This window comes from Trematomus bernacchii, unplaced genomic scaffold, assembly GCF_902827165.1.
Source record: "Trematomus bernacchii unplaced genomic scaffold, fTreBer1.1, whole genome shotgun sequence".
In the NCBI taxonomy this organism is placed as follows: Eukaryota; Metazoa; Chordata; class Actinopteri; order Perciformes; family Nototheniidae; genus Trematomus; species Trematomus bernacchii.
This window is the reverse complement of record NW_022987683.1, coordinates 81,262-94,117: the sequence shown is the minus strand read 5'-3', so window position 1 is coordinate 94,117 and position 12,856 is coordinate 81,262. Positions and strand designations below refer to the sequence as shown.

The window sequence follows — 12,856 nt, the reverse complement described above, 5'->3', positions numbered from 1 at the left end:
GACCCACGGCACTATCAGAAAGTTGCTATCAGAAACAATGCCCGACTGTTTTGGACGTAATATGGTCGGTGTCACATTAGCATCACTAACACTCAGAGCTAACCTGTACTGGAGAGCATGTGTGTGAAGAAGCTGGATATAAAAAGGAACTCACCTTGTGGTATAACCGGCAAGAGAGAAAGCCTTTGAGCTCCATACTGTTACAGAAATAATCCTTGATAATCCATGATATGGCGTTTCATCACGGCAGTATTTAGTTTAGACAGTAGCTGCCGGGTCCCGCATGAGCTCAGCCCCATTCTTTTTTTTAATCAACTTTATACCCAAAATCAGCTATTTTGAAACAGGAAGTGAAATAGAGGGATATGAGGCATGGCTAGAATGGGTGATCTGTTTGGTATTTTGAGCAAAACACTTCATAGACATGTTTTTTATATATTTGTATATATCTGAGACCTATTGCCTAAAAATAGCATGATAGGTGCACTTTAAAGGATATCACATCATATTTTGGCTTCTGAGACATTTTTCCTTGAAGGCATTTTAAAATGTCACAGTAGGAAAATGAATGACGTCTGATTTTCATTTAGCTCCTCCTGTTTTCCTGGTGCTGTGCATGCTGCTCACTTTCACACTGTACCATGGCATGCTGGGAAACTTAAGTAACATCTGTGCTTTCTCTCCTGTGGCAAGTTAGAAAGTCTGCTGCCTAAAAAAAGCCAAAGGAAAATCATTTAACTTAAAAAGAGTTATGTTTTCTCATGCCAAAAATGGTTGGTTAAGAAAAGTTGTTTTACTCCCAAAAAAAGAAGAAAGACATTGCACAATCCTGATTCCAAGCATGATGTGTCATCACTTGTAATCCAGTTATGGGTGTGGTTCAGATTGGGGTCACCTATATTTCTGGGGCTGCTGTACTGTAAGTGGCTTTGTGTCCCTGCTCAATGCCATTAGAGTAAATGTCATTAAGAGAGGAGCTGAGATAGCAAGTTCGTCTCTCGCTCACTTCGCTTTCTCTGTCTGTTGCTCCTGGTGTTGTTGAATGACGATGTCGCGCACACGCTTAAACATATATGCAAATCCCTCACAGTCAGAAGATGATCTACAGGCCAAAGTAGGGAACATTTGCCAGACAGGTACTAAATGTCCTGATACTAACGTCCTCTTGTCTCTCTCTTTATCCTTCTCCCATCCCTTTTCCCTCTTGAATATCCTCTCTCAGGCTTCCTCAGTACCGGCGATCAGTCTGCTAAGGGGAACTACGGCCTGCTGGACCAGATTCAGGCCCTGCGCTGGCTCAACGAGAACATCGGCCACTTCGGAGGAGACCCAGAGAGGATCACCATCTTCGGCTCCGGAGCTGGGGCGTCCTGCGTCAACCTCCTCATCCTCTCGCACCACTCGGAAGGTAATTAGAGACTCACTGTGTTTGTGTCTCACCATTTGTTTTAATAGAAAAACTACCGTGCAGCATCTTCCCACTGGTCACAGGATTCCTGGATTTAAAATAAATGGTGATGTTAATAGTCTCGGTCCAACCCTGAAAATGACTGTTTTTGACAAACGGATTGTGGTTGGTTGCATGAATTCCACCTGATCCATTAATGTTAAAGCTGAGACCATTCCTCGCTAATCCCCGCACATCCACAATGCATATTTACTGGGAAAAGATGGCAATGCACACCTTCATGTCCCAGTCGACCTTGAAAACTCTAAACAAAAAATGTGTGATCCTGTATCTGTCGCTGGAATGACTCGCTCTGTATTTAAACATCATTGTTCCTTTATACAGCCTTTGGCTATTTCATGACCCGTGTAAATGTAATCATAGCAGCAAGGTCCTGTCCCATGTGGTCAGATGGAGACTCTGCTAGCAGCATCTAGCGCAGAAATCGTTAAGTCCTGTGATGTTCGCTTGACACCTCTATCCTCGGAGGAAAACACTGCACATCCTTTGAACTGAAGAATTTGAGCAGTCATGTGTCTAATGAGCGAGTCCAGGTTTGATTCAGGTTGTGTCGTACATGTCTGCGGAGGATGAATCCCCAACATTTCCCCACATTACCTGAGTATGCGAGCGCTCCTGGCTCTGTTAACGGTCCACCGCTCTGCAGCAGAGAGGCTCTACCTCGGTCGAAAGAAACCTACATCCGTCTGACCTCGTGCTCCCCATTACCAACAGCACACCCCGAGGGCTAAGTGTTAACATTGCACCACCAAAAGAGAGACGCCTACGGACCGATCCACTTTGATCTGAATTGAGATCAGTGTGGCTGCCGACCCGCAGCCAAACGGTCACGCACTCGGCGCCTTTGATCATGCCGTTCTTGAAGCTGCCCTCCTCAAATCGTAACTCGACACTGCTCAAGGACTCTCTCTCAATATCGCTCTCCTCTATTCATTCACAAAACCGCGTAGGACAGACACAGGGAAGAAACGGTGGATAGAGAGATTCAAGAGAGCGTGTTCACAAAACCTCACATCTGTTTCGATCCTCTCTGTGTTTGTGTGTATCTAAGTGTGTTTGTTTGTGTCTAAAGCACCAAGCAGACGCCTCTAACTTTGACTCATTCTGTCTGTGTAAATCTGCTGTAATAACAAATGTGTGTTGTCAAAGCTCCAGTGAGCATCTGTGCTGCTGTGTCACTGTGTCCATTTATCCCAGCCTCTATAATTACACTGATGTCTGCCTACCCTTCATATTAACCCAGCACACCCAACCTTTCTCCACTCATCGGCAGGTGACCCAATTAGCCGTTAGCAACCTCCCATAACCCCAATTATTTGATATTGATATCATAACAGGGGCCATGCATAGTGTGTGGAAAGTTTTAACTTATTTCTGTGATGTCTATAATACAATATAAACATACTTATACTGCATTATATTATGCGTTTTACTTTCAAGTTATAAGCACTTGTAAATATCTATATCTCAGGATAGCTAATGGATAAGCCATTATAAAAAGATGATGTTTTATGGGAATTATTATATGCTTTAATTCCTGCAAAAACAAATGTCATGGACTGACTAGCAATTTAAGTCATTCAAATGTTCAATGTTTCATTATAAAGCATTTTGAATATGTATGAGCAACCCAGTCTCACGGCATTTCGTGTTATAGTCACGAAATTAATTTAATCTAGTGATTCGTGTTCACCAAAAAGATTTTTGCATTTGTTTCGTGTCACACAGAACTATTTTAAAAGCAATGTATTTCTATTGGTAGTATGTTTCGTGCCTGCACCACGTCTTTTTGTCCGGTCGGGTCTTGGAATACCAGAAGCTGTGTGGTTCATAAAACATTTTCTTACTCAATATCTTACCCTAAGCCTAACCTTTTTATTTTAAGTTGTATAATGTCGGAGTTTTTTTTGCCGTCCGCGAGGAAAAGAAATGGCTCAGAGCCTCAGAATACTGACATCTGTATTTTTTGTCATCTTTTTTTCCTTCTAATTTGTTATTATTTGGTGCAGGCACGAAACATACTACCAATAGAAATACATTGCTTCTAAAATCGTTCTGTGTCAGAATACTGAAATCTGTATTTTTTTTTATCTGTTTTTCCTTCTAATTTGTTATTATTTACATTGCTTTTAAAATCGTTCTGTGTGACACGAAAAAAATGGCGAAATCGTGTTGGTGAACACGAATCAATAGATTAATTTCGTGACTATAACACGAAATGCCGTGAGACTGTGTTGGTATGAGTGCTTATAACTTTGTAAACAGTGCTATAAGCAGTAAATAATTTCAAGTGTGTTTCTAATGCATTCGAGAAAATATCACATTCTTTCCTTAAGTTTCTGTGTTTAGGAATCAAAATATGGAAAGAGCAAATTAGCATTAACATTAGCATGACTGCTAACCATGCCTTTTTGAGGTTATTAGCATCTCTAGAAAGCAACATTTAAACCACCTTGTATATGATATTTTGTAACTCGAAATGACATATGAAGTCAAATCATATCTCAGAAGCATACTATATTATGCCACTCTTGTCTTTGCATAAGGTATGAAGCCTGAGTCAGGATGGTTAGTCTACAGTAGCTTAACATAAAGGCAGAGAAGAAAGGTAAACAGCTAGCTTGGCTTTACACTAAAATACACATCTCTAGCTTAGTTAGCTCCCAGCTCCAGGTCTGTTCTTAACATACAGTACAGACACAAGTGTTGAATACATTTCATTTAACTCTAGAAAAGTAAATGAAGTTTATTGATGATGTAGTATTTCTCAGATGGCTTATGTGCACTGGCTATCTTGCTTGCTTGTTTATTTTCAGATAGCAACCAGCCATTGACACTCATTGTAGCTCAATTATATGTTTTCAGGGACCCCCCCCCCCTTTTAGCAGCAGACAGACCCTAACGGTTGGGAAAGCCTGTATTAACCCCTTGTCTCCTGTTGCTGACAACCAACCCCCCTCACCCCGCCACCAGTCCATTCTCATGCCTCCACTTTTGTCATCAACCCATCGTCATCATCCGCATCTAACACCGGCCCTCTAGACGCCGCCTGTCTGTCATTCTCCCCCCTCTCCCCCGCCAGGGACACCAGGTAAGGAGTCTGTCATCCCCACCCTTTAGGGACACCAATCATGTCACCTACACGCCGTCGCAAATCAAAAACGACAGCAGGCACGCACAGGATGGATGGCAGGAGGGAAGTGGTAGACAGGACAGAGAGAGGGGTTATAAGTGATGCTGATATGATAAAGGGGGGAGACATCACCCAAAGTATCCTGTATTTAAGGAAAGAGGTGGAGACATTCTAACATTATTGAGGAAGAATATAGTAGCCAAATCTAGCTAAGTACTGAGCGGCGAAGGCTCTCTTATTTTGAATTAAATAATAGCGTCTTTTTCGGTGCAGATGTGTAGGTATAGCTGTTTCCGAGCTGCTTCTTACTATAATTGATTTCCAGGGAAAGAAGGCTCTGCAGCTCTGCTTAATAATTAACTGACCAATCTTCAGCCCAAGAGAGGGAAGAGAAAGAAAAAGGGGAGCGCGAGAGGAAAGGAGTGAGTCAGGCGGCCTCTTAACGAGCCACTTGAGTGGTTCAAACAGCACCGGAAAGGCAGAACCATGGAGACGGAGAGAGACAAAGAGGAAGAGGGGGAGGGAGGAACACAGCCAGGGAGAGTGAGAGAAGAAACAGCTAGCACGAAAAAGAGGAAAATGGCTCTCTTGACGTCTCAGATGAGCTTATTCCCAGTCTGGCTTCTTTTGTAGCCCTGTAGCATGCTCTATTCGAGGTGCTTTGGGTCTGTAGTGACGTAATGCCTCTGCCAACTGTATTCCAGTGAGAATAATCAGATGGAAAAGTACAATTGGAAGTTTTTTTTATAAAGGGTAATTCTTTTAGTGGAAAAAGAGATGTGCGATATTCATATCAAGAAGTCTCTCTTACCATCCTGCCGGCAAAAAACACACGTGGTGGGAAAAGCACATGACATTTAGAGAGATCACCCAATATTTTTAAACGATGTTGGTCATATTCACCCCTTCATACAGTATTATAATCCTCTTTTTCTTTCATATCCTCAGGTCTGTTCCACAGGGCCATAGCTCAGAGTGGAACAGCCATCTCCAGCTGGTCCGTCAACTACCAGCCCCTCAAGTACACAAAGATCCTGGCCCGGAAGGTGGGCTGCACGTACACAGAGACGGCCGACCTGGTCGACTGCCTGAGGCGCAAGAACTTCCGGGAGCTGGTGGACCAGGACATCCAGCCAGCCCGCTACCACATCGCCTTTGGCCCCGTGGTGGACGGAGACGTGGTGCCCGACGACCCTGAGATCCTCATGCAGCAGGTGAGGGTCTACCATGCAAAGAGAACATGGAGAACTTGTTGAAAGAGGTGTGACCTTTCCACAGAGTTAGGGTCTGGCTGTGACATTTAGCAGCTGGTGTGACCTCGCATCCTAAAACGCTGAAACACACTGCCTCGGTGGTAGATTCTATACCCATGGCTCACCACTTATTTGTGCTTGTTATCCCATACATACAAATCATTGTGTACTTGCAAATCCTTTCTTCACAGGTCGTGTGATCCGTTCAATCCACGACTGATTTTCTTTTTCAGCTTAAATGGAGTCATTTTAGGAGGTAAAACCACCCAGTATTACACAAGGACACAGGAAAGATAAGGAATAGTCCAAAAGATACAAATAAAACGTTCTGATTTCATATTTAGTTATTTATTTGTCATTCTTATTTTGCTATTCTTAATTGCTTTTACTTGTAAGCTCTATAAGTTCTTAATACTCACAATTAACGTCAGTTTGTTTACATTTCTATGTCAGACTGCTGCTGCCCCTATTTTAAGTGATACTCCTTCACCTTGTCCCTGTTTTTTACTGAGCTTGTAGTTATTGTCCCACAACAAAAGCTATACATCAACACTATTGGCATAGATATCACATACAAGTAGGAAAAAAGCTGATTTGACTTTACAAATGCACAAAACAAAGTCGTGTTTAGCAGCCTTCATAATTGTACTGAATTCAGCCCTCAACATGTTCTTCCCCTCTTGCACCACCAGGGGGAGTTCCTCAACTATGACATCCTGATAGGAGTGAACCAAGGCGAGGGGCTGAAGTTTGTGGACGACAGTGAGGACAACGACGGCATCACAGCTGCTGCTTTCGACTACACCATCTCCAACTTCGTGGACAACCTCTACGGCTACCCTGAAGGTAGGGACTGTCGACATTGTACTCCATCCAGGCTGTAATGTACTCTCTCTGAGTGTACCACCTCTAAGATGACACCCCCATGTAATGAAACCTTCCTGGGGTCCACACACACACAACTCAAATGAAAGGATAAATTGCCAAAATAAAAATAACTTAAAGTTCTAAAAGTATCAGTTACAGAATAAATGATTAGCACAAAAGTGACCTAAACAATTTAATAAATACTGTACTATTCCCTGGTAGATGAGTGTGTTACACACTATGAAAAAAGGGGTTCATATTCTGTTATTCATCATTACAATGTAGGCTTTCTAAAAAAATAAAAATACAAAAACATCGTCACAACTCCCATTGGAATCAAATGTTTTTAAACACAATATGTGGGCAAAGAATGAGGAAAAGAGATACAATGTGAGCCCGGCAAAGAGCACCAACCAAGACAGGCATGCTAAAGAGATTGCCTATCATCGAGATGATCTTTCACCGTGGTGGGTCTGTGCTTTGGCCTTTGAGACTCCGTGGGCACTAATGCCGTCTCTCATCATCCCCCAGGCAGCTCCCAATCACAGTGCTGTTGTTCTCCACAGATCAGCCTGCAAAGCCCTCACAGCGGGCCACAGTCAAAATACAGACGCATTTTGATAATGCAGTCACGCTTCCTCTCAAGTGCCTGTCACTCATTCTTCTCTACGAGAGGCGTATTTACGCTTTTGCCCTTTGTGTCACTATTTGACTCAGTTTTATCTATCACACATGCATACAAACACTCTTTACCTGTCATTCCAGTTCTTTGTACTTCTATGAAAATCTTCTATCCATGTCAACACTTTTCTCTCAACTTATCACAATTTTCTCTTTTCCCCCCTTCCCCTTGTTTTTCCTGTCCCTTTCCCTTCCCGCGTCTTATCCTCCAGGCAAAGACATCCTGAGGGAGACTATCAAATTCATGTACACAGACTGGGCAGACAGAGACAATGGCGATATGCGAAGGAAGACCCTCTTAGCGCTGTTCACAGACCACCAGTGGGTGGCGCCGGCAGTGGCCACCGCCAAACTCCACGCCGAGTTTCAGTCTCCGGTTTACTTTTACACATTTTACCACCACTGCCAGACGGAGACGCGCCCCGAATGGGCCGATGCCGCACATGGAGATGAGATACCGTACGTATTTGGCGTGCCCATGATCGGTGCTACGGATCTGTTCCCATGCAACTTCTCGAAGAACGACGTGATGCTGAGTGCCGTGGTCATGACTTACTGGACCAACTTCGCCAAGACTGGGTAGGTCTTTCTGATGATTTTGATTTCATAACGGTATATTAAAATGTCTCTTTTTGCGTTGTAGTGCAAATGCAGGATAGACTAGCTAGGGCTAGGGCCTCTTCAGTTGTAGAGTAGTGTCTTTCTTTCTTTCTGTTTACTAACCAGATGTCGGTAGAGTTTCTAAAAGCTAAGTGTCCTGAGTCTGAAAGGTTTTTTCAGATGTCAACACAATTATTACATACTTTGAACCAGATTGATTAAAATATTGACGATATGTCCCCTCTCTCCTCCACTAGGGACCCCAACCTGCCAGTCCCTCAGGACACCAAGTTCATTCACACAAAGCCCAACCGCTTTGAAGAGGTCATCTGGACCAAGTTCAACTCCAAGGACAAGCAGTACCTCCACATTGGCTTAAAGCCTCGTGTTAGGGACAACTACAGGGCCAACAAGGTGGCTTTCTGGCTGGAGTTAGTCCCCCATCTCCACAGTCTACATGAGGAGCTCTTCCCCACAACCACCCGTTCTCCGTCGGGTCCTGGCTCAGGCAGCCAGAGACCCTGGCCAAGAACACCGGGCCCTCGCACCACGCGTCACCCCTACCCTACCTTCCCCTCTGATCCGGAGCCTTATGGTTCGGAGCGTCCGCGGCAGGAGCTTTTCCCCGGAGACACCCGGGACTATTCGACTGAGCTGAGTGTGACAGTCGCTGTGGGGGCGTCACTGCTCTTCCTCAACATCCTGGCCTTTGCCGCACTTTACTACAAGCGTGACAAGCGGCACGAGATGCGACGACACCGGCTGTCTCCCCAACGGGGCGGGCCAGCCAATGATCTGGCTCACAGCCAGGAGGAGGAGATCATGTCGCTGCAGATGAAGCACTCGGAGCACGACCCTCACCACGACATGGAGCCTCTCCGGCCCCACGACATCCTACGACCCGCCTGCCCGCCAGACTACACGCTGGCGCTGCGCCGTGCCCCCGACGACGTGCCGCTGATGACGCCTAACACCATCACCATGATCCCCAGTACCATCACTGGCATGCAGCCTCTTCATGCCTTCAACACGTTCCCCTCCACCGGCCACAACAACACCCTGCCCCATCCCCACTCCACCACCAGGGTATAGTAGGGACTAAGGACCAGAGATACTGGCTCGAGAAGGGAGGCCTCTGGATTTGGGCCTTTGTTCTGTTCTCTTATACTCTCTCTCCAAAAACAACTCCACCTCCTCCATCATGCTGTCAAACTTAGCAGCTCCACTGGTGGCGTGTGGAGAAGCAACTGAACTGCATGGCAGCAGATGATCAGTTAAGGGGTGACTCAGATCTCTCAAAGATACTTTCTTCAAAGGTCTGCTCTTTCTAGACTGAAGCCCCCTGACATTTGTCAGAAGGACGAATGCTTTTTTCGACCCATGCAGTTTCCATCATCTTCTTCTTTTCGCTCCCTGGTGTGTTATGTGCATATATTGTTCTCTTTTCTACATCTGTGTCTCCTTCCCTGCTTTGTTCCTCTCATTCGACATGTGGTCCTCTCCCTCTCCCTAGCGCTCCTTTGCTCTAAGGACTCACAAGCAGCTGAGCTGTAGGAGTGGGCATAGAGTACATACAGTAATCACATAGCTATGAAAACATTGATATCTGATACTTTCATTACTACCAGCATTCTTTGTGCCAAGTATGTACTACTGTGTTTGCATCGAGGGAGAAAAAAACTAAAGAAGATTCTCCAGTATTCCTATTTACTGTCAATGAACAGATGCTGTGTGTTCTCATGACAAAGTGCCAAACTGGCCCTTGATTGTGTTTTATTCTTTCTCACATCTTCTGTTCTCTTTTTTTTTTCAAGCATTTGTTTAATTGTTGTTTTTTTGTGGAAAGATCTTTTTGCTGAAAATATAGATATAGAGAAATGATATTATATATAGTTATATATAAATGTGTACAAAGGAGAAAGTATATAAATGGGTTTTCTCAGTGGGGATCTATGCATGAATTATTTTTAAAGAGGATGACGGGGGCGGGGGGGCGGGGAGGACACTGTATCTGTCAATGCACGTTTCCCAAATCTAATCAAATCATATCGGTCCACTCTGGATATCTTGTTTTATCTCACAGATCAAAAGCAACACAGAAGATCCTGTAGTATCCCTTCACGTCCAAACATTTATTATTAAAAAAAAAAGTAATCGCCACAAATCTCATGAGCTGTTGAACAACTCTTCCAATCATGTTCTCCTATATGACGTTAGTTAGAGGGTTTTTCTCCCACAAGGTGTGAAACCACGCTAACCATCCTACAGGAGCTACTTTTTCTTCCCATCTGTATGAAGACGATCGTTTTTTAGGGTACCAAATCTGTCGTTGTAGCTTGCCTGTACAGAATTATTTTTGTATTTCAGTAAGGGTGAGAAACAAAACAGAAACAGGCAGCCTTTGCTCTTTAGCGTACACCGTCCTCCTGTCTGCACCCCTATTTCCAGCACATGCATATTCTGTTTCATTTGTGCCTGTTGTCAGAACTGTTTAACATGGGCGTCAGTGGGCCCTAATTAAACAGCAATGACATAGAGAGGCAGACAGGCCGGATCCCCCCTGTGGTAAAAAAACGTAGAGCTCCGTCCTGCTGCGTACGCCAACATCCCGCTCCATATCTACAGCACTTACTCCCCTCCCACTGATTTCTTGCACCCATATTGCGGTGATCGCCCGCGACCGACTCCCTGCCGTGACCGCAAAACTCAGAAACACCTGACTTCACTGTGTCAGCTGCGTTCCACACAATTTCTGACCTCAGTTCAGCTCTCACATTCAAGGGTTAATTCACTAAGCGTGTGACTTTTTTGTGTTGTAAATTAAACTTTAAGCACACTGAGGGTAACCGTGGCCTGCATCGCAGAGCTGCAAGATGAAAAAGGGGTTTGGATCTCCTAAACAGGGTAAAAAGCAACACAGTGGACAGCTGCTGTCTCTGATTCTGCTCCTTTCTTTGGAGTAAGAGTGTGCAGGCCAACAGCGATTCCCCTCACCTCCTCCAATTCTCTGCTGGATCTCAAAAATGGGTCATCTCTGGTTAGTACAGTACGTTAATGAACTGTTGTTTGAGCCCACAGGAACACATGGTAGCCTACGTCTAGTATGGGAGAAGTCACTGGTGCTGTCTTTGCTTGTGCCCTAGCTTTAGCCTGTTTGTTTGTTTTCTATTTTATTACTGCCTACCAGGGTAGCGGGGAGGGCTGGAGAGGAGGAGATATACCTGGCTGCTCCTGTCAGAGATTTTGTAAGCCCGCTGAAAAGGAATTGTGCACAATGTAAAACACAAAACAACTGACTTGGGTGTGCTGCCCGTGGATAAATGCTGTGGAACAGATGATGGACAGCGAGGGGAAAGGTGCACGCTGTGGAAAATAAACTTCGGGAGGAAATAGGAAAAAGACTTAGCAGCCTTAAATGTAGAAATCACAGGAGGATGAACTAATCATTAGCAAATAAAGACATTCAAAGGCATGACCATCTTTCTACCCACAATGTTTGACAGGAGGATACCCTGCTCATCGTCCCATGGAGGGACTGATGGGTGTAATCAGACCCATATGAACCCTTTTCTACTCACTGCTGCAGATAATGAGGCAGTGAGTGGTTGTGAGGTTAACCTCACCACAACACAGCTACAATGACACCATCAGAGGTGAAAACAGCAACAAGGTCTTCAGTTTGTCTGTTTTCCCCTGTCTATTTTATAAGCTAACACTGGAGGGCAGCGTTGAGGCGGCTTCACTGCAGTCAACCCACTCTGAGGAAACTGGATGTGTGAAGAAAAGCGCCCAAACTGGACAGCAGGACAGACAGACACTCAACATCTGGAAGAAGATCAAAACTGTACATTTTTATGTGTAAGAATCAAACAGACAAAATATTTGTAAATATTAAGTTTCTTGTTTGTTTTTTCTTTTTTTCTTTTTGAGTGAATGAATGAAATGCTTACTTTGTGACAACAAAAAGACAACAGGTGCAGTTTGCAAAAGAAAGGGCCACCAGCTTGAGGTTTCACATCGACTGCTTGCCGACATCCCTTTCATGCCATTCAAAAATGACCTTTCCCTTTACTTTGTGTCATGTCGCCCATTATCACGTGGGTATCCTGTAGCATCCTGATTCATTAGCAGGAAAGTCACTGTAGCAGAAATTCATCTCCACTGCAGCCCACACACGACAGAGGGCCCCAGACTCTGTAGTTAGTTTGAATATTACAATTTAAAAATATATATAGTTTAAGTCTTGTTTATCTGAGGTTGTAGTAGAGGGGGTCAATTACTCTGCATTTTGTTCTTCTCTTTTTGGTTTAAGCTTTAGCAAACTATTATTTAGGGATATGATCCAACTATTGTCCTGATGAATGTGTGAGGGATTTAACTTCAAAGTATTTATGGAGGCTAAGAGCACTGATAAAAGCAAACTAACCTAGGACCTGGCGTTTGAACAATGGTCAAGACACTAAACACAAAGACAGTTCAATGTTAGCTCACTTCACATGTAGCAGTGTTAACCTGTGGCCCCTAAACACGTGGGCCCACATGAGGGCTTTGATACCAAGATGCCTCACAGAGTAATGAGATCACACAGCTGGGCTGACCTTTTCCCTACACTCACTGTGTTGCATTGTGATCATGGAGGTTGTGTGGACCATTTGATGTAGCAGTGAACAGTTTCATCTTCATAACCGTGAAGAAAGGGAGGACATTTTAAGTAAATCTCAAAAAGGCCAGTGCACTTAGAGAGGTTGAATGTGTGTGTTTAGCGGTGGATCAGACTGGATGTATGTGGACACACCTAGACTCAACAAACTGCAGTCAGCCAAGCAAACCAAAATGACTTCATATGGCCCACGG

At 44.3% G+C, this 12,856-nt stretch overlaps 1 protein-coding gene across 1 annotated transcript; it reads left to right on the top strand.

Annotated features, from left to right (window-relative positions):
* The first annotated feature begins 1,048 nt into the window (after positions 1-1,048).
* LOC117487692 (neuroligin-2-like) lies at positions 1,049-9,961 on the top strand. The gene is made up of 6 exons (XM_034136336.1): positions 1,049-1,136; positions 1,223-1,408; positions 5,550-5,815; positions 6,547-6,700; positions 7,615-7,981; positions 8,260-9,961. The coding sequence occupies exons 1-6, from the start codon at positions 1,049-1,051 to the stop codon at positions 9,092-9,094; spliced, it is 1,896 nt and encodes a 631-aa protein (XP_033992227.1). The 3' UTR covers positions 9,095-9,961.
* The last annotated feature ends 2,895 nt before the right edge of the window (positions 9,962-12,856 follow it).

Excerpts from the sequence above, each read along its gene's own strand:
- LOC117487692 (XM_034136336.1), top strand. The coding sequence starts at position 1,049 with ATGTCGCGCACACGCTTAAACATATATGCAAATCCCTCACAGTCAGAA. Across the intron at positions 1,409-5,549 it reads CCTCTCGCACCACTCGGAAG|GTCTGTTCCACAGGGCCATA; the intron begins GTAATTAGAGAC and ends TCATATCCTCAG. Across the intron at positions 7,982-8,259 it reads ACCAACTTCGCCAAGACTGG|GGACCCCAACCTGCCAGTCC; the intron begins GTAGGTCTTTCT and ends CTCCTCCACTAG.